This window comes from Protopterus annectens, chromosome 14.part0, assembly GCF_019279795.1.
Source record: "Protopterus annectens isolate FY-2018-M chromosome 14.part0, PAN1.0, whole genome shotgun sequence".
NCBI classification, from domain to species: domain Eukaryota; kingdom Metazoa; phylum Chordata; order Ceratodontiformes; family Protopteridae; genus Protopterus; species Protopterus annectens.
In genome coordinates, this window is record NC_056748.1 from 126,313,633 (window position 1) to 126,337,065 (window position 23,433).

General features: G+C 38.7%; 1 protein-coding gene across 2 annotated transcripts in view; it reads right to left on the reverse strand.

Annotated features, from left to right (window-relative positions):
- The window catches only part of HABP2 (hyaluronan binding protein 2), a 677,235-nt gene that overhangs the window by 532,982 nt on the left and 120,820 nt on the right, over window positions 1–23,433 (reverse strand). For both annotated transcript variants that reach the window (XM_044055834.1, XM_044055835.1), the window contains exon 3: window positions 8,917–9,018. In XM_044055834.1, the coding sequence (XP_043911769.1) occupies window positions 8,917–9,018 (102 nt within the window). The remainder of the gene's footprint in view (window positions 1–8,916; window positions 9,019–23,433) is intronic.

The window sequence follows — 23,433 nt, forward strand, 5'->3', positions numbered from 1 at the left end:
TTTTATGAGGGATCTCACTTTCTTGCTGAGGCTGGTAAGGGAGTTTTTGCATCCTGGGATTTATCTCTTTTCTGCAACAGTTTCTTCCTTCTGTTGTATAGTTTGTTTATGGCAGGGGACCACCAGATTGGCTTCCTTTTGTTGGAGGAGAGCATCTTGGTTTTATTTGGGATGGCACGATTCATGCACTAGTGGATGTGCTCATACAGTGTCTTAGTGTAGGATTCAGCAGTCGAACTTTCAGCTCCTGTCTGCATGGGTGTCATGTTTATCACTTCTGACTTGAGTAACATGAAGTTGGCTTTGGAGAAGTTTTTTACGGAGGTTTCCTTACTGGGGGATGGGTTGGGATGTGGATGTCAAGGGTGATTTGCTTATGGTCAGACCTAACCAATGAGGGGGTGACCACTGGTGTGGAGCATCTATCGCCCATGTTAGTAATGACCAGGTCTAGGATACTGGAGCCCCTGGTGGGACAATGGTTTAGTTGATCCAGAGCATTGGAATTTATGAATTCCAAGAACCGTTTGGAAAAGGTGTTGGTACCCGAGTAGTTTTCCCAGTTAATGGCAGGGTAATTGAAATCACCCAGTATTAGGATGTTTGGTTGTATCTTAATATTTTCCAGTATGTTTCGAAAGGTGTAGTGAGAATCTTGGGGCATGGTGGGAGATCTGTAGCAAGCTATAGTTTGGAATGCAGTCTTACCTAGTGTTAGTTTCACCTAGAGAATTTCAGATTCATTGTGTTGGGCAATTAGCCTGGAGGTTTGAATATCCTTAGTGAATATGGACACTCCTCCACCTTTAGTGTTTCGGTCTTGGTTTGGTGGCTGAAAAGTGTGGCAAGAGTTGTAGCCTGGTATTGCAGGGGTGCTTTCTGGAGCCTTGAACCAGGTCTCAGTTTCTGCACAGATATCAATGTTCTCCATTTTTAGGAGTGCCTCGAGAGAGTGCATTTTGAGGTTTAGACATCTAGCATTGAGTAGCATTACCTTCAGATGTTGCATGCTTGTATCTGTTATGGTGGTGGTTTTGATCTTTGAACCTTGCCTAAAAAAGGCACTATAGGGGTGGCAACAGCTTTAGCCAGTAACCTGAATCCCAGGGGTGACAGGTGTGGACCATCTCTGGCAAAACATCATGGTTTGTCATCATGTCATCCTAGACAGACAGATACTGGATCCCCTTTGAATGACACCAGAAGCTTAGCCAATTTTTGAAGTCAATCATTTTGTCCTTATACTGTGGTATCATTCTGGGTGAAGGCAGGATGCTATCCAGGGCTAGGGTCATACCTGCCTGGGCCACATGATCCGAGAGCTCTTCCATGTCTCTTTTCATGTAGTCCAGGGAGGTGCATCTCAAGTTATTCACTCCAACATGGACAATGACAGAGTTGTATTTGTACTTGTGGAGTGACTTGAGTGCATGCGTTATGTGGCGAATCCTGGCACCTGACAGGCAGCTGACTGTAATTTTCTCCTTGTTCAGCCTGGTGAGTGGAACATCAGTGTGTTTGACTATAGAGTCACCTATGACCAAAGTGTTAAGTATGTTGCCTTGCCTTAGGGGCTGTTGTTGGGTGGCACACTGGTGTTGTGAGCTATGTGTTACTGGTTGTGACTGGTGTTTGTTTGCGTTTCAGCTTTGGAGGTCCTTGTTGCAGGTTAATGTTAAGGGCCTCTGCATATGTGGGTTTAGTGTTGCTATGTGTGGGTGTTGATGGTGTTGATTTTGAAAGGCTGTGTGTTGCTTGAGGTGTAGTGGAGGTGTTAACCTTCTCCTCTTGACTGTCTAGCACAATCTTGGTTGGAGAGAGTTTTGCTTCCAGTTTGGCTATGTAAGTGCATCTCTCGCAGATTGTAGTGTTGGGTGGTAGGAGGAGAGGGTTGTCTGTGTACATGAGGCAGTTGCTGCATTGCCCCAGTATGCCCAGATTCACCAGGTGGACATGAGAAATCACCGGAAGCTAACCATTGGACATGCCTGTTTAGGTGCTTTTTTGTAAAGTACAAGAGCTGTTTTCCCTTACCTTTGCAAGGTACTTTGCAGTTATAGGCAATTTTCTTGGGTGGTGAAAGCCAGGAAACCTTTTTGGCTAGGCTTATATAGGCCCCAGGGCTGATAGCCTAGTACCTACCGATGATCCGATGAACCTATACAAATTTAGGGGGTGTGGGGAGCTGACTGTTATATGCAGGTTTAGGGTGTGTGGGGGATGATTGTTATAGACAAGCTCAGGGGCTGTGGAGAGCTGATTGGCTGATTGTTATATACAAGCTCAGGGGTTGCAGGGAGCTGACTGTTACATACAAGTTTAGGGGGTGTGGAGAGCTGATTGTTATATACAAGTTTAGGGGGTGTGGGGGGCTTCACTCACACATAGGGGCTACTGCATAATTTGCCCTCCCTGCAATAAAATTGCTTGCAGGTTCATTCTTCATTGTGTTAAACTTTTGGTCATTTGTGTTTGGTGACGTGGTTCCTCACTGACTTGTAACTCAGCATTTCATGAGGATGCCATATGTTAAACCACAAAATATCAAGTTGCCCTTCTGTCAGCAAAAGCCGTAGCTTCTACAGAAACATTTCTAATACCAGAGCAGATGGTATAAAAGACTTTCAGATGAGATGAAAGCCAGCTGTGAAGCAGAATATGAATTCTGAAGCTTGAATTAAAAAACTTAGAATGCAGTATATCTGCTAAGTTCTACAGTTGCCCCTTGAAAGAAATATATAAACCTCCAATGCAATTACACAATCAAGATAGCTGGAAGTAAATGTAAGCGTATTTCTTGCTTCCGCTTTGCCTCCTTGCCTTCAGTGGTGGTGGGGGGGGGGGGTTAAAAGTTTCTCCAGGTAAACAACATTTAAATAACATCTCATTGCAGTCTCAATAGTCCTTAATGTATTCAGAATTACTAGTACAATAATCTTTAAAATAAAGGAAGTTCTAACTGCAGTCAGGTGTGGCCTTAGGTCAACTGGTGCCCTAGGAAAAAGGGCTCCGTGGTGCCCCCTCCCCCACATCACCTGGTGCCCCCATTCTGGTCTACCTCCACCAAATAAATACTGGAAAAGTGCCCCTGCTAAAGTGGCACCCTAGGCAGCCACCTAGTTGGCCTATGCCTAAGGCCGGCTATGATTGTAGTTAGTCCTGAATTCTTGTTAACATATGTTTTCATACAAGACATATGCAGGTACACTATACATAAAATGTTTTAAGAGCAGTCACTAAATAATTGCAAACAATATGTAGATATTTCATACTAAATATTGCCACAGTATGTCTAAATTTAATCCATAGGATAGAGAGTATCACATTTCAAAATCAGATGTTTCATTTTGTTTATTGCCCCAATCTTATCTCCAACCCTAGGCAAAAACAGTGGAACTGGTACCCCATATTTAAATCCTTTAAATGTTCATTTCCTCCATTTGCTTCCAGCTATTTTGGCAACGTATAATGTTATTTTGGGTTTTCAGTGTGTACACCTCCAAGAAAGCCAAGCACAAGCATGTTTCATCAATACAATGACAAACAAATATACTTTATGGGCAAAGCTGACAAGCTAAGGGATTACTTACCTCAACACTTCTCCATTCCCACTCCTGATGTGCAGTAAACAAGCCCACCCAAGTCCACCCGCACTAAAGCATACATAGTCAGTGCTGTTCCCAACCAACAACATGACAGGGCAGCATTACCAGCTTTACTGAGGACAGTGTTGTTAAGGCATTTTAAGTGTGCATTTTGAAATATAGCATACATGCAAATGTATAAACCAGAGACATCAGGCAGAAACTAAAGAACGCTTGCCCCTTGTTAACAGAGAACCTGCACACTTTTCAGCAATATTTTTTTTTACATTACAGGCCTATGGAGAGGACACATCAATCTAATTTTTCTGCAGGGGAAACTCCTGTCAAACGTTTACCCCCCCCCCCAAACCTTAATAACAAAATATAAAGGAGAAGGTACTGAACTTTTTTAATTTTCTTTGGTCCACCCAACTATTAAACTTCACCCTTGGATGTCCTAATGAAGCTCTTCATGCCCCCCAAGGATAAGGGATAAGACCCTCCCCCAGCCCATCTACTCACCCAGGAGGGAATCGTTTGCAGCAAGAATAAAGTGATCATACAGTGTCAGATGTGGGACATTTGTTTGTGTTATGCTACTCTCTGCTTCTTTTTATCATGGCTGCGATTTCAGCTTGTCTTAGTGCAGCACTTGCATGCCTTCACACATGCTGATCCACAGTATACAGCATAAGACATGCATGCCTCCACACATGCTACCCCACAGCATGCAGCGTAACACATGCATGCCTCCACACATGCCAATCCACAGCATACAGCATAACACATGCATGCCTCCACACATACTAACCCACAGCATGAAGCATAACACATGCATGCCTCCACACATACTAACCCACAGCATGCAGCATAACACATGCATGCCTCCACACATGCTAACCTGCAGCATGCAGCATAACACATGCATGCCTCCACACATGCTAATCTACAGCATACAGCATAACACATGCATGCCTCCACACATGCTAACCCACAGCGTGCAGCATAACACATGCATGCCTCCACACATGCTAACCTGCAGCATGCAGCATAACACATGCATGCCTCCACACATGCTAACCCACAGCGTGCAGCATAACACATGCATGCCTCCACAAATGCTAGTGGACAGCATGCAGCATAACACATGCATGCCACCACACATGCTAGTTAGTGCACAGCATACAGCTGGGACAAGCACTGTCACAGCAATCCCCCAGATCAATTAACACTATTTCCTCCTTCAGAGGTAAGTGACCAGGCAGTTGACATTCTTCTCCCATCTCTTCTACACCAACTCCTTTATCTACCAAGCTACCAGTGAAAACTAACTCACCTAATGCAGAAGTCAGGGATTTATCCATCTTTACAATGGAACTTGCTAAGGTACTGACATTTTTGAAAATGAAATCACTTTTATGTAGCCTGTTTTATCAGTGCATTAAAAATCACCAACAGTAGTATATCATAATTTGTCATTACTAGCCTTGCTTATTCTTGTTTTCTGTAAGGGATCTGGTGTCCCATTTACCCTCACCTGATTTTCATAATTATGAGTAAAATATTAAGAGGGGAGGATTAAAAAGTTACTAGCTCTTTATGACAAAGTGTCAAAATACTAGTGACTGATGTATTCTTAAATGATACATTTTACTTAAGGGAACTGTTTATTAAAGCTTATACACTTATGAAATGTTATGTTGTACTATGCATGTTTATCTTAACCAAACAGAAAGAGGGCTTAATGACACATGACCCCATGACCCCTGTAGTGTCCCTTTACATCATGTTATACAAACCCAATAATGTAATGGTGACATACAGCACTTTTTCTTTTTTTTATTGTGATCATATGGTGATTAAACTTTGTTCAACACATAGTGCTACACAATGCACATTATGTGCCGAACCAGTGCTCAAGAATTATTTCACTGGGACTTTGAACCAGGTTTGATTGTGTTTAGGGAAAGTTTTCAAAGTCATTTTCCTCTGCACAGGACCACTGTTAATCAGGTGTTGTCAGTCAGAATAAAATTAACAACGCATCTGACATCAAAAAGGTACAGAAATAAGTAAATGTCCAAGGAAAAACATCTGCTTAATAAAATCGACAGTTTCATTCCTCATGAAACTATAATACTTGATCAGATAGAAAATGCTTTACCATTTCCTACTAGCTCACGTACTGGTAGGCTGGTGGGAATTACTGGTCTTATCATATCCTGGTGTTAACGTATGACCTCAGAGTTTCATATGTCTTCTATGCAAGGATTTTGAATCTGAGCAGAAATACTGTTTCTAGGCAGAACATTGCCTGAACATCATCTTGCACAGCAATGAAAATAATGTTGGGCATCAGGGATAGTAAATAAATACGTGTACCTGATGCACTGTATTTTGTATGCTTACCTGGAGGTAATAGTCCATATACTTTACTGTTATGTTCATAAACCAAAGTCAGTCATCATGTAGTGACTTCAGAATTTTTCATATCCATTTCTTCAACTAAATCCCCACTGATTCCTGAAAATGTGCATCTCCATTTTGTTAAAACCACATGACAGTTATCAATCAGGAAAAATGTAAGAAAACAAAAAATAAGCACATTAATCTCAATGATTTGAACTAGTCATTTTCTGTCACTTGCTGCTAAGTTCCGTTTATGGCCCATCATCTATTACAGTGGCTTGACAGAGCTGATACAAGCATCACTGATCATAGTATTCTTAGCAGGGAGGAGACTGAAGCCCTTAACAAAATGCCACGGTGTCTTTGGTCTTCATGCTGAAAATGCTTCTTTACATGATGAGATTGGCAACTGATCACTGGCCATCTTATGCATGCATCAGAATGTTAATGCTGGCAGCTGATCATTGGCCATCTTACACATGCATCAGAATGTTAATGCTGGCAGCTGATCATTGGCCATCTTACGCATGCATCAGAATGTTAATGCTGGCAGCTGATCATTGGCCATCTTACGCATGCATCAGAATGTTAATGCTGGCAGCTGATCATTGGCCATCTTACACATGCATCAGAATGTTAATGCTGGCAGCTGATCATTAGCCATCTTACGCATGCATCAGAATGTTAATGCTGGCAGCTGATCATTGGCCATCTTACGCATGCGTCAGAATGTTAATGCTGGCAGCTGATCATTAGCCATCTTACGCATGCATCAGAATGTTAATGCTGGCAGCTGATCATTGGCCATCTTACGCATGCATCAGAATGTTAATGCTGGCAGCTGATCATTAGCCATCTTACGCATGCATCAGAATGTTAATGCTGGCAGCTGATCATTGGCCATCTTACGCATGCATCAGAATGTTAATGCTGGCAGCTAATCATTAGCCATCTTACGCATGCATCAGAATGTTAATGCTGGCAGCTGATCATTGGCCATCTTACGCATGCATCAGAATGTTAATGCTGGCAGCTGATCATTAGCCATCTTACGCATGCATCAGAATGTTAATGCTGGCAGCTGATCATTAGCCATCTTACGCATGCATCAGAATGTTAATGCTGGCAGCTGATCATTGGCCATCTTACGCATGCGTCAGAATGTTAATGCTGGCAGCTGATCATTAGCCATCTTACGCATGCATCAGAATGTTAATGCTGGCAGCTGATCATTAGCCATCTTACGCATGCATCAGAATGTTAATGCTGGCAGCTGATCATTGGCCATCTTACGCATGCATCAGAATGTTAATGCTGGCAGCTGATCATTGGCCATCTTACACATGCATCAGAATGCTAATGCTGACAGCTGATCATTGGCCATCTTAAGCTTGCATCAGAATGTTAATGCTGGCAGCTGATCATTGGCCATCTTACACATGCAACAGAATGTTAATGCTGGCAGCTGATCATTGGCCATCTTACGCATGCATCAGAATGTTAATGCTGGCAGCTGATCATTGGCCATCTTACGCATGCATCAGAATGTTAATGCTGGCAGCTGATCATTGGCCATCTTACGCATGCATCAGAATGTTAATGCTGGCAGCTGATCATTGACCATCTTACACATGCATCAGAATGTTAATGCTGGCAGCTGATCATTGGCCATTTTAAACATGCATCAGAATGTTAATGCTGGCAGCTGATCATTGGCCATCTTACACATGCATCAGAATGTTAATGCTGGCAGCTGATCACTGGCCATCTTACACATGCATCAGCAGGTTAATGCTGGCAGCTGATCATTAGCCATCTTACGCATGCATCAGAATGTTAATGCTGGCAGCTGAACATTGGCCATCTTATGCTTGCATCAGAATGTTAATGCTGGCAGCTGATCATTGGGCATCTTACGTATGCATCAGAATGTTAATGCTGGCAGCTGATAATTGGCCATCTTATGCATGCATCAGAATCTTAATGTAATGCTGGCAGCTGATCATTGGCCATCTTATGCATGCATCAGACTGTTAATGCTGGCATCTGATCATTGGCCATCTTACGCATGCATCAGAATGTTAATGTTGGCAGCTGATCACTGGCCATCTTACACATGCATCAGAATGTTAATGCTGGCAGCTGATCATTGGCCATCTTATGCATGCATCAGAATGTTAATGCTGCAGCTGATCACTGGCCATCTTATGCATGCATCACAATGTTAATGCTGGCAGCTGATCACTGGCCATCTTAAGCATGCATCAGAATGTTAATGCTGGCAGCTGATCACTGGCCATCTTATGCATGCATCAGAATGTTAATGCTAGCAGCTGATCACTGGCCATCTTACGCATGCATCAGAATGTTAATGCTGGCAGCTGATCACTGGCCATCTTAAGCATGCATCAGAATGTTAATGCTGGCAGCTGATCATTGGCCATCTTACGCATGCATCAGAATGTTAATGCTGGCAGCTGATCATTGGCCATCTTACGCATGCATCAGAATGTTAATGCTGGCAGCTGATCATTGGCCATCTTACACATGCATCAGAGTGTTAGGCACTAAACTGTGCAGTTTATTTAAGTACAGTGTTGTGATCTGGAAGCCCTGCTATTCAGCACTCTTCCATTGGAACAACCCTACCAACTGTTAAAATAGTGTACTACTCAAGCATGCACAAATCATTTCAAAAACATACACCACAATACAACAAAACTGCTAGAAGTAACTTCTAGAATACTTTCAAAAAGCAAAACGCAGTGTATGAATGTCTGTTATGCACTTTGCATGAAAATGACTGCTATTCTCAGACATAAGCCTATAACAATAACTGTCCATATTTATTTTTAAAGGCATAGCTGGAGCTGCAGTACTGTTTACTGTCATAGTATCAGGAAGAGTTAATGCTCAGGTATACCTTCAGTACCGTAGTAATCATAAAACCAGTCAGGGTCAGCATAATCTGTGTTAGGATTCTCATTTTCTCCATAATCATAGTCATATGTGCTCCTCTCGTAAACTATAAAAGAAAACAACATGGGTAATAATGATATTCCTGCAAACAAATAAAGGTACATCAATTTGACATAATCATACAGTGTATGTAGCAACGTATACATGAAAAGGTGGTCCAGTTTCTGTTTGATATGGTTGCTGTGCAGTACGGTCATTATCTATGTTGATATGTGTATTGTGATTTAATGTAAGAAGAAAATCAGACTTTTCAGCACAGTGCACATCAATGATTATATCTGCTTGCTATTTTATTTTATTTTTGAATTTAGTCAGTGAGTAATTAAAATAATCCATTCAGATATTTTTTTTTCACCCTGGCCAATGACAAAAGGAAAGATTAAATATGCATGGACAACCAAAAGTACCAGTTAAACAAGTAAGACCAGAGTTCTGGGAGAAAACCCATGCAGAGGGCATAGAAATGTTAAAGAAAGAGTGAGAGAGCAACTTCAAGTCAGAAATGAACCTCTGTTCCTGGAGTTGCAAGCCAGCAAAACTAATCACTGCATTACTGTATAACAAAACAAGTTTAGAAAACATTTTCAGACTTGGAAAAAAATGTCTATTAAGCATTTGGTGCCATGCTATTGCATTGTTTCTACTGTGAGGAATGGTTTAATTTTATATAATATTAATGTTTGTAGCCTCGTTGTGCATTCTCTGCATTACTTAAAAGACTGTTGTTTGCTGTTAGTGTATAGGTGTAATGTCTCAAGGAGGTGGGATATATGCCAGATATTGTACTGGCTCAGTATGTAATAAGTGAATACATGTTGTAGGATGTTTCATATGTTTTAGTCCATTGAATTGCATGAAAAATGAAATCTATCAGCTTGTAGTACAGAACAAACTCTGCATACTTTAAATATTCTGAAGCAGTCATAACATTCTAGAGGTGAGTTTAAATTGTACTTACTTGGTATAAACCTTTAAGACAAAGGAATAGTGGAAAGATAGTTGACTGTCATCTTACATGATTGCCACTCCATTTATGCTTTTTCCCTAACTGATCAGCACACCAGCTGTATTACTATGTCAGTCATCCTTATATTGCATCAGAAGCCACATGTATTCATTTATTTAGTTGCAGAGTTTTCCATATTTGTACAACACCGTACCAGACCACCTATCTTTTCAGAGGGACAAAGGTGCCTGCAAAATGATCAGACCTCACAGTCTTCTCAGCCCTACAAGTAGTGCCAGTATCTCAATGGGTAGCACACTTGCCTTGGGTGCCAAAAGATTAAAATGTTGTGGGTTCTAGTCCTACACCCGGTGGAAGGATTCACATTGCATTACTGACACTGTACTATAGCATTAGGAGGGTCCCTCACTCCTCTGCGTGCTGCTCTTGAGATGTTACACCAAAGTCTCATCTGCATGAGTTGGTGGTAGCAAAGGTGGATCTAAAATGTCCAATAGAACTTATTGAAAAGAGTTGTGGTTGCTTTATTTATACATTTTAATATTTTACTCATGTTTACATTATGCACAGTTTCATATTAATAGTGTTTACAATTTATTTCACATGAATATTTACACTTTTCACATTGTCAGAATCCTTTTGTCATCATATTAACAATATTTCCCTTATTATTTTATTCACCTTTTCATCCTACCTTCTATCCCCCCTCCCCATCCTTTCTACCATATCTTTTTATTTTGGACAACTCATCTTCATGTTCTCTGTTTTTATTATTCAAAACCAATTAAAGTTTCTATTCCACAATGCCCATGTTGCTGTAAATAATATGTTACATTTGTCAAATGCACATTTTCCTTTCTCATACGTTCCATGCAATATATCCATATTTGTATGTATATATCCTTCCCATTTGTACTCATTTTTTAAAAATTCACCAGAACATTTCATTCTTTTCACACTCCAAAAATATTTTGTTCATTTTTCCTCATCACATTTCCTTTTATCTATTACTTTTTTATTTTATATTACTTTTTACTGATAATTTTACCAGCAGAATTCTCCACAGAACACCCTCCCCCTCATAAAACATCTCTGTTTCTTTCTATTTTTAGAGCATTCTTTACCCCTTCCTTTATTTTTTCAATGGATATACCAAACAATATTTTTCCATGACTATATTATAGCATTCCTTTCTATTTCCATACATTTCTTTAAATGTTAAGTTCCATAACTTTAGTTTCACATTCATTCCTTTCCATCTTTTCCTGCTCATTACTTATTTTCTTCCCTTCTTCGTTTTTCTTTGCTTCTTCATATTTCACGTATTACATTTTCTTATCATTTTGTTTCTCACTTTTACATTCCATATTACCCAAAATAGATGTATAAATGGTAAACATACTACAGCTGTAATCCAAAACTCCTTTTTCATTGTATATTACTTCACTTTTTATTGGGCTCAATCTTGACCCCCAAATAAATCTGAAAAATATCTCTAGCAGGTCTTTCTCTCTTTTTGCTGGAAACATATACACCCCAAAATATGTTACTTTTTCCAATATATAGGTCTTTAAAATACCCTTGTCTTAATTGATAAAAACGTGTCCACCAAACCAATAACTTTTTGATTTCTTTCATTATCAGGCTTTATTGTCCCGTCATATTTTCATACTCTAAAATGTTACTCTCGATAGAATTATTTCTTTTCTAGTATAACATATGTCTTTATTTTCTTACTTTCATCAAACCTCTTACTCTTCAAATTGCTTGATTGTAATTCAGCTTTTTAAAAATTTTTTGAATGTTTACCATAATCTCATTTAACCAATGTTTTTAGCCAGCATCTACATATGACGAACACAATTCTTTTCTCCATCTCATCATCAATACAAAAATATGCATGCTCATGGGAAATCCTTGTTTAACTCCTTTACTAAGTTTTATTTTTCTTCCCAATTATCCATTTACCATAACTTTCCTCCAAGATTTTCCACAACACATTTTTATTACTTGCACTAGTTTTCTCCCAGCCACATATCCCTCCAATATCTTTCAAATTGCCTTATGGCTTATCCTGTCAAATGTTTTTGCTACATCATGTGTTGCTAATCTTACCTCCTTGTTTTATTTCAAATCATATTTACTACTTATTTTACCACTGCTAACATTTATTTCACTTCTGTGTCTTTTACACCAAAGTTCCATCCTCATAACTTCATCTAATATTTTCTGCATCATGTGTGCATTATTTTCTTAAAAAAATATTATCCGTATTTCCTATTGTTACTGGCTTCCAATGTTTATGTCTTATTTTTCATCATTTTTCCACATAAATGTAATCATACCACCACATATCTCTTCTTCTTTTATATATTTTTCCAACCACTCATTCAATATTTTAACTAATACTCTTTTTTTTTTTGCTTTCATCCATTTTTTTATAATATTTCTAACTTAGTCCATCCAGTCCTGGTGATAATTTCAACATTCCCTCCTGTACATTGTCATCCAATTCTTCCATTTTAATTTTCTCTTGTAAATGTTTCTTACCATTTCCATACATATATATATTTTTTTTTCACCTTCCATTTTTCTCCTTATTTTACATTTTTAACCAGCTCCATAATTTCTTTGTCTTTATAATTTATATTAATTTCTTCACCCAAATTGAATCTATCTGCCCTTCTCATGTTTTACATAATTCTTTCAAAAGGTGAAACTTCCACTTTTTTCCTTATTAAAAAATAATTGTATCTGTACACCATTGTCTTTACGTTCTATTTCTCATACAATTCTTTTTCTGTTTTTCTTATTCTGCCACTATTTATTCTAATGTTTTTTCATAGCTTCTCATGATTTCTTTATATTCCATCTTACCTCTTCTATTCATTCTGATCTCAACTTCTAAAGCAAAAAAAAAAAAAGCTTTTATATTTTTCAAGATGTCCAGTTTTCATAATGCACTCTCGTTGTCACATGTTCTTTCCATCATTTTCTATGTTCTTCTTTTATTTCATCCTTTTTACTAACCTCAGCAGTTAAACTTTTTATTGCTTTTCTTTCCGTTATGATCTCTCTATCTGCTATTGTAATCATACTGCTCTGTGATCTGCAAATTCAGACATTTCCACCCCTATCACTTTCTTTATATCTTTTGAATATATCACATAAGCTATTTCAGTTTTAAAAATGTCTCTTCTGTATATTCAGTCCCTATTTCCCTGTTTTCAACCCTTCACATTTTATTAACTATTTTATCACCTTACAATTTTTAGTTATTGTACCTCTTCCCATCCATAAGTTAGGTCTTCCATCATCATTATTGACATATTTACCATTACACACTTATTTCTTAAAATACCTTTTTCCTCCCAGGCATATTTGCTTATGCACATACCACTATTAGTCTGGCACATCTGGTGTATATCACATGGTAACCATTTCCGATTCAGAGACAGCCCTACCATTGTGCTGCTACACAAAGATGTGCAGAACCTTGGTGGTCTCTCTCTGTCATGCTGGCTACTGCAAATACTAATGAGGATTTCCAGGGGAGAATCATATGCTAATTAACTATGAGGTCGCCCCAGAAATGCCTGCATATGATACATCAGCCTGGGTTAATGAACACAGCCAAAACTCAAGTTCACTGAATCATTTTAGAGACAAGTACCACAAAGTTTAGCAGACAGATAGTGTTAGGTGTGGGTGCATGTTTCAGTGTATGCAAGCTTGTGGGAGAGTGAATGAGGGGGGTGATTATGCCCATTGATGCCTAGGCTGCCACTGTTAACTACTCAGGAAAGTGTTGATTTGTACTCGTGGTAGTTAAGGGTGACCCATGTCAGAGACATGTAATTAACTCATAATGAGGTCTTTCCTCATTGCAGCTAGCATGTTTCTGAATTGCACTTTCCCACATCATGCAAACAGCCCCTTTTGGACACGGTCCTTACCACCAGGACTTTAATTTATATCTGAGGCTTCTTTGTCTGCAGACATTCCCCTTCACTTACCCCATCGTTTTGATCTTTTCCAGTGTTTTCTACATTCTCATCACGTATTTCCCATAATGCTTTCTTCTTCACAAATATCTTCAGTAACATTTTTGACTAATTGTCTCTTTCTCTACTGTTTTCTTCTTCATTTCCCCTTTCTTTTTCTAACAGAAGCCTAGAAAACCAAAAGCTTTCAGTCAAATTACATTTTCAAAATACTACTTTACGAGTCCTGATCATATGCCCCATGTCCCTACGTTGCTCACATCTTTTTTTGCTATAGTTTTGCACCAAATGTAGTTTCTCCCCCACAAACAAATGCTTTAGGTTGTTCCTATTAGCAAACAGTGCCTTTTTTTTCATTTTACACTGTTATATTTGGCACATGCTGTATTTTTCCATCACTCACATTCACTGTTACTCATACTTCCTATCCTCTTGTCCAGACTTTTCTCTCATTATACACTTCTTAATGTCATCAACTTTCCTGTACACACAGAAAAAGGTTAATTCATATTCATCTTCATCTGACGTTCTGAACTGCACATTTAATTTTCTTTTTAACTTCATGTTTACATTCTGAAACAGAAAGTCCTTCCACTGTGACAGCATGCTTTTTTTCTCTGCTTCATTCATAAAGCATTATGCTAAGAAATGTTACAAATGTCATTTCACAAAATTCTTCATTATCTAAGATCATCACTGCTCTTACGACTTTTGAATCAAACCCAGTGGGAAAATAATATCACCAATCATGTTGTACCTGTTAAAGGCTTCGTTGATTTTGTGCTGTTTCTTACCGCTGGCTGTTTTGTCTGCACATTTAGTTCTTCCGTGATCCTTTGCGTGTCTGTGCTACCTTCTTCCTCCATGATTCTCCTTTCCCATAAGCATAAGTCTTTGTAGTTTTCCTTTCAGTGTTTGTATCAGTTCTTCTCACTTCACTCTGTTGCATACGTATGTCCATAAAACTAGTTTCTCTATCAGTTGAACATGCGCTCAGATTTATATCAACATTTGTTCTCTCTCCCAGATTCTTACCAGCATTTTCGAAACATCTTGTTCCGTTGGACCCTGTTCTTCCATCATATTCCAATCAGCCTCATCTCCATACTTAGACTGTTCCTCCTGGATTAAATCCATTACAACTTAAGTTTCAAATCCTTCTCTTTCAAAGTCAGTCTCAATTGTCTTTGCCATTTCTGTATCAGGGTCCACAGATCCTGCAGCACTTTCAGTTCTGTAACTGTGATCTTCTGCCATGTTGAAAGTGTCTGATCCCAGTAGCAGCCCACTGCTACCCTGGTTGCTCAGACTGAAAAGAATAGGGGAATATCCCTAGTGCCTTTGCTAAATTAGCTCTTGCCACTATGAATATCACCTTGGGTCTCCCCTGAAAAGAGGTTGTTGGCCTAGTGAGACTAACCTGGTCTAGGGTTCACTGCATTTGATAACAATTCTATACTACCCGTTTCTTTATTATGACTCCCACCAACACTGCTGTTACCTCTCCTGTTAACCAGCTTAGTATGTGTACCCAAAATAAGACATAAATACAGTTCTGGGACAAACAAAAAATGTATATCTCTGTAATGAGTTATCTGACTCATCAAGGGTCAGTTAAGCTACAATATACAGCCCAAACCTATCTTGGATTGCTCAAGACAACCTGTAAGTAAACACCTGAACTTTTGTCATGACCAACATGGGCAGAATACAAAGGACTATGAATATTGCATGCAAATAAAAGGATATAAAATGCAAAATGTACATGAAACTCATTTATTTAGTTATTTACATTTGTTTACCAGGAAATTCAAACTGGACACAGGTCCTTTTTCAGTGGAGGCCCGGGGAGAAAAGCTCCACAGAACAATAAATGAGCAGCAGAGAAAATGAAGAACAATTGAATGTCTTTTACAATATTTCAAACATGGCTCAAAGCGTATACCAAGCCCAGAGAAGTTTAGATAGCTAGCCAGCTTCATGACATATTTGGATAAAGAAAAAACAATAAAGGTGCACTCTCCCAGATGACAGTCAGCCACTAAAATAAAAAGCAAATAATTTATTCCAGGAAATATACAGTAAACATTAAGTGCTTTTGTCCTGTTACAATCAGGACTTCAGAATAAATAAAAAAAAATGCATTTTAAAAACTCCAAATGGAGTGGCTGACTGTCATCTGGGAGTGTGCACCTTTATTGTTTTTTGTTTATAAGTAGTCCGGAGGTTCTCTCTTTTTTTGTTTGTTTTTTTGGTTATATATGGATAAAGCCCTAACTGTGGTGCAGGTGACCTGAGGTTATATAGTAGCTTGAGCACGGGTAGGGGAAGGTGAGAGGGAGTAGCTACTATTGACTCTCCCATTCTTGGGGGAGGTAGGCTGTGCTATCTCACCACATGAGAGACATCCAGTGGGAGCATTAGATGTTATACCCTATGGAGTTTGAGTCTCACAAGCAATTACACCATAAGCTGAGAGGAATTTGGTGTGCACATGCAAGCTTTCCCTGTGATGGCAGCCAACAGTGGAGCTTAAAGGAGCTTCAGTGGGGGAGAGATGATCATGCAGGAAAAAAAGGGAAGGCCAACTGCAAGAACCAGCAAGCTATCCTACTCCCTACCACTTGACTGTCATAGGTTTATTTATTTATTTGACATTTGTTAACCGGGTTGGTTCAACTGAGCAAGCAGCCCATTTTCAGTGGAGACCTGAGGAGAAATGCACCAGATTTGTACAGTCCAAAATTAGAAATATATACACAAAACTATTTATGAGCACAGAAAAAAAAACTTGTGATTAATACATTATTTTTAACATAAAAGAGTTTACTTGATTAGAAGGGAAAAAAATGAAAAGAAGAGACAATATATGACATGCCTTAAGAGACAATTTTAAAGTAGAGCTAAATTATAAAGAGGAGATAGTTAAAGTAGAGCATAATATATACATATGTACACATGATGAAGTAGCCAGCCTTGTGGATTTCCAATGAAATAAACAGTGTGTTTAGAGGAAACCGAGGAGTATAATATTTGTGTACAGGATACTGGAGACAAAGGGGTGTGGTGGATTAGGTAGGGTCATGACAGGGGCAGGACTTTGTGTTAAGTAGGAGTCATTTTAGCTCCTTTTTGAAGTGCTTGTGGTAGGAGATGGTTCTTACGTACAAGGGGAGTTTATTCCAGGCTTTGGCTAAAGTATATTTGTAAAGTAGTTTTCCAGTGTTTTTGTTAGGATTATAGATATCAAGGAGTTGTTGATCGGAGGTATGGAAAGGGCGATTTAGGGTGTAGTAGGATACAAGGGAGGAGAAAGAAGGACAGGGAGAAGGTTTTTAGAGAATGGAATGTGTGATTTGAAATTGTGACAATTGGAGTAGTTGGGGGAATTCTAGCCATTAAGGTGTGTTGAGAGCAAGGCAGTGGTGAGAATTGTGAGGTGAGTTAGTAGCAAATTTAGCTATTTTGTGGTATGTTTGTTCCAGTTTAGATAAAAGAGTAGACTGTATGTTAGTAAAGATTGGAGCTGCATAGAGAAGGGAGGGAAGGAGGAGTGCTTGAGCAGGGAGAGTTTAGTGTCAGAGGTAAGATTTTTTTATTTCTGTATAGTAGACCTAGATTTTGATTTTTTTTAATACTCTGCTGGATATGCAAGTTAAATTTTAGATCATCATCGATAATGGTACCTAAACGTTTAGTGTGGGGCTTTAATGATGGTCTTGTCAAGGGATGTGATGACAAAAGATGATTTATGGTGAGATAGAGGTCAAGGAAGAAATAGCAAAAGTTTTTTTTTTTTTTTAATTTAAGATGAGCTGATTGTCTGACAGCCACTTTTCTATAGGCAGGAAAGGGTCTTGGGCGTGTGCATGGGGATGAGCGATATTAATGGAGATGGAGATAAGTGTAGAATCGTCAGCATAACGAATAAGGGAGGATTGTTTGCAAGAGGTATGGAGATCTTTGGTGAAGATATTGAAAAGAAGAGGGCCCAGGATGGAGCCCTGGGGGACTCCAGATTTGATGGGGAGGAAGGAAGAGCAGGAAGTGAGCCATCTGACTAATTGTTGCCTGTTGGAGAGGTAACTAGTAAACCAACCAAGCATGGGACCAGAGAGATTGAGATCAGATAGCTTAGATAGAAGTAGAGTGTGTGAAATGGTATCAAAGGCTTTGGAGAGGTCAAGAAAAGACAGGATATGAGTTGGTTGTTGTCTCTGGCCTCAGCTACAGTGTGGGTAAAAGATAACAGTGCTGGGGCAGTACTGTGGTTCGGCCTGAAGCCATGCTGAGTGGGAATTAGCAGGTTTTCTTAGAGAAGAAAATTCAGAAGCTGAGAATGTATGCATTTTTCAAGTATTTTTGAGGGAACGGAAAGAATGGCTATGAGTCTATAATTGGATGGATCAGTAGAATTCCCACCTTTGTGCAGTGGGACAATATAGAAGGATGTCCAGATGTCTAGGACTGTGGCTACTTGAATGGATCTATTGATTAACAGAGATACAGGGCAGGCTATGGATTCAGCAGCTAGTTTAAGGAAGAAGTGAGGAAGGTTATCTGCAGAGGGAGAGCATAGGTTCATAGGCTGGTACTAGGCTATCGGCCCTAGGGCCTATACAGGTCTAGCCATAACAATTCCCTGGCTATTTCTTCCCACAATATTTACTTCCCTGGACCACTGTCTAGCAGGGAGACTGACGTGATCCCCAGGGTGAATTTCCTATCTCCCATCCAATCGTCAAGGTTTCTTTTGAAGAGGAACAAAGAGGCACTCTGCTTGGCATGTATGGGCAGTCTATTCCAGAGTCTGGGGAGTCTCTGGGTCAGGAACCTATCGCTCCAGCATGTTTTGTTCATTGTGATGACAAGGTTTAGATCCCTGGAACATGTGGCTCTGAGGGATTGGGATTTTGTTAAATTTAGCATGTCCAACAGCTCTGGGTTTGACATGGCCTTGTATGTTAAGCAGAGATCGCCTCTGAGTAGACAATATGCGACAGGGTATAGCTGGAGTTTTTTTAGATGGTCAGCATAGGGCATCTGCTTTAGGCTTGTGATTCTTTTAGTGAGGTATTTCTATGGCCTTTCCAGTTGTTGCAGATGTCTTGAGAGGTACATACCAAATGAGGTGTTGTATTCTATAATGGGTCTAATGAGGGATGTGTACATTGGGACAATGACCTCCTTTTTTCTGGATGAAAAACCTTTAGTGATGAGGTGTGCCACAAAGAAGGATTTCCTGACTGTTGTGGTGATGTGGTTATTGAAGGTGAGACCATTGTCCATCCGTGTCCCTAAGTTTCTTATCACACTTACTTACGGTGTTTAGTGTACTGCCACCTATGTGGTAATTCAGGAGTACATGTTTTTTTCCCAAAGGGGATAACTATACATTTCTTGGCATTGAGCTTGAGCCCATGGCTCTGGCACCAAGCATGTGTTTCTGTAAGGCCCTTTTGTAGAATATCCACATCATTTTGGGATTCAATAATGGCTCCCAGTTTGCAGTCATCTGCAAGCTTTGTTAGCCATAGTCTCTTAGTGTTGGCCTGTACTTCAGAGAAGTAGATGCCAAACAAGAGTGGTCCCAGAACTGAACCCTGAGGTACTCCACTTGTCACTTTTCTAGAGCTGGATTTGGAGTCAGTTACTTTTACAGTGTGGGTTCTGTCAGTAAGCAAGTTGGCAACCCATCGAGTGACATAGGGATTAATGCCCAGCTTAGTAAGTTTGAGCAGGAGTGATTTGAAGTAAACAGTCGAGACCAGTTTAAGGGAGAAAGGGTTTTTGTTGTGTCGGTTAGAAGAGGTAGGAGGGGGTCAAAGTCGTGGGTCGTGGGAGTAAGTTTTTGGATAGTATCTATGAAGTAGATATTTCACAGATACTATGTACTATATATTCACAGATATTTCATAAATGCTATATACTATGTATGTGATGACCGTGCCCTGGCCCAGCAATCAAGGAGCCTCAATCCTCACCACTAACACCAGGGAGGGCATCTCATATAATAGGAAATGATAACAAATGCACACAGTAAAGTACAATTTCCCTTAAGTGCACACAGAGATCACAGTCAGTCTGGGGCTGGTTGCTCCCTTGCTCTCCAGGTCCCCAGTAAGACTCCCCGCTGGCACAGTTATAGGGTCCAGATCTCAGCCTAGCTGGCAAGCTAACCTCCAGTACCCTCTCTGTCCCACCAGTGCTTTGTGTCCCTGCCCAGGTAGCTGATACACCATACACACTTTGAGTTAAGTATTTATACAACTTCACAGACACTCCTGGGAAAGGCTGACACAGATTCTCCAGCTGTGCCCCTTTACCCAGACTATACAGTAGTAATTTCTGCCACCACCAGCTAATACTTATCAGCTACCCAAAGGCCCTTAAAAGGGTGCCCAATTATTACTGTGCAATATTATTATCCAATTGGTAATGTGACTATTCAGTCTAAGGCTTATTAGAGTGACTTATTACAATAAACTCTATAAATACGCAATGTACTCTAGAGCTTACTTATCTTACACAAACCAGCCACAGGTAAAAAGTTTTAAAATATTTAATAATAAATAATTAAAAATACAAAATAATACTACTACAGCACAGTCATATCTAAGAGTTCAGAGATCACACAGAAACTTAAAACAATAGAGTAGGAAAGTTCTGGTATAACAGAAAAGCACCTGTCTAGCTTTCTTCTAAGTTCCTAGCTATTACTACAAAAAAACATATTTCTAAGACACTACTTACATAAGACAACAGGCAGAGTGCTGACAAGTGGGATATCAAGATCAAAATGCTCACAGTCTCTCTCCGAACAATAGTTTTTAAACTCACTAACAAACATCTTTGCTAGGCCCTCCCAGATTACATCATTTTGATACTTAGATTTTTTTCTCAGTGTTCACATTACATAATTTTGACACTTACTCTGAGGTTCCCAGGCAAACAAACTGCATTATTTAGCAAGCTAACACCTGCTCAGGAAACTACAACAATACACATAAGACATTTCACATGTACACTCTAGCAATTATTCTTTAAGTTAAAACAATAGAAATAATGTGTTCAGCCAGCCACTTTGGCACCACGATTTAGATAATTTTACTTCAAAGAACATTTGAAATGCTTGGCTTAGTTTGACTTACAGCAGATGGCAATGTTGCTACAATCTTGAAGTTCACATTTTACAGTGTTTTCTTTCATTTAAGAACACAAGCCTGTATTTTTACATATGATAGAATTATGTATCAAATTCTATTTGACTAGGCTGGCAGCCTTCGCCCATCTTCCCCAATCTTCACAATGTATATAGTACATACTATAGTGGAGAACAAATAAGTTCACTGGCATTCCTGAACAAGAATGAATGGCCAGAGCTCTCACCTACCCCAGAAATGCTGGCTCCTGGGTTGACTGGGTAAGGATAAATAAGCCATTAAGCAGATCCTGAAGGGGTGTAAAAAAAATCCAGGTATCCTGAACTAGTATATGGGTGTATGTGAATGACAAACATGCCTAGATACAGACAGAAGTAAACCAACAAGAGGAAACTGTCAAACGCCATAAAGATCCAACAAACAATGAATATGAGCAGAGAAAACAGGCAAAATCCATTTTATTAACAAAATAGTGAGCACTTTTGTTTTATACAATTCCAAAACTTCATCAGACAGTGCCATTAAAAACTGCCCCATTTACATAACATCATCAAACACATGAGCAATGACATCAGCCTCATAAATATTCATAAATTACATCATAAACAAACTACCCCTTCTAAAGTGCTTAAAGGATGTAATAAACTATAATTTAAAAAACATAACAATTTAATATAGAACCTTTGACCATGCGCTTATTAAATCTGTTTTTAAGGGAAAGGGGAGTAGGACAAATCCAGAGTCATACAGAACCTTAATTCTACTTACATGTTGTGGAAAAATAATGAACAAGGTAATATTGGATAAGTTATTCTCAGAACTGGATAGGTTGGGACATGAAACCATATATCAGTATGCATATGTTGAAAGCAGATCTATTACCACCTGTAACATGATGTTCTATAACAATATAATAACAGCTATGAATGAAAAATCGTGCTGTGATGTAATTTATATAGATTTAACTTCAGCATTTGACAGGGTCATACACATAACACTGATCAATAAATTAGTACAACTAGGTATTGATGTACTCTTGATAAGATGGATAGCTGCATGGCTTACAAATGGGACATGGCAAGTATCATGCAGCAACTGGACAGGCAATATCCTTGGTTACAGCCAGGGTGTCCCACAGAGCTCTATCCTAGGCCCTTACTTGTTTAAATTGTATCTTTCAAATCTAACTTTTTTCATCTGAAGTGTTCTACAGTCTATATGCAGACGACCTGAAATTGGGTAAACTGTGTTACAGATAAGGCATGTATGCAAAATAACTTGACTAAATTGACCATTTGGGCACAGGAGAATAATATGTTGATAAATACATCAAAAACTAAGCATATGAGATTTGGCAGGCATATATTCAAAGGTGAATATTTAATACAGCACACAGTGATTGAAACTATAGACTCATTTAAGAACCTGTGTATATGGGTGAATTCAGCTATGAGTTTTTCTAATCATATCAACCAATTGGTTAATGATAGTTATAGAACTATAGGTTGTATAAAAAGATTTATAAAGTCTAGGAAATCAAAAATAATGAAGTCATTGTTTGTTAGTTACATTAGACCCAAACTTGAGTATGGAATAACAATATGGAAACCCTATAAGAAAGCAAACAAGAGTAAACTGGAAAGAGTACAACAGAAGTATATATGGATGTGAAAATTTAAGTTATTATGAAAGACTAAAATATCTGAACTTGTACAGTGTCTCTTACAGAGATCTTATTCAGGTATACAGGGCATTTAGTGACAACTACCTCTGGGAATGTTTGGGGTTAACAAAAAGTACTAGAGGATCATCAGACAACCTATGTAGAAGATTCTATAGGAATGAGAAGTGTACTAATTGGTTCTCTGACAGAGTAGCTGATGCATGGAACAAACTACCAAATTACATTAAAGCAAGTACTAGTTTAGATAGTTTTTAAGAACAGCCTGGATACTTAATATGGAAACAAGTATTTTGGTATATTGGCAAGCTAGAAGGGCATTAATGCCCATGCTTGAAATATGTGTATGTATGTATGTGTGTTTAAAATGTTACACTTTTCGTAAAACCTTTTGTGAAACATATAAAGCTATAAATAATATTCAAATTTATGCTTATATAAATTTTAAATGCATTAATCTTGTATAACTAAAGCTTATATCTTGAATACAGGCATATATAAGTACTGCTTACCCATCTCGCTATAAAGCTAACAAACCCAATCATCTATACGTATGTAGTTATTATATACTAACAAAACTCATATACCAAAATAAATGAAAACTAAAAAATAAATTTGGTAAAACTCATTAATTTAATAAATAATT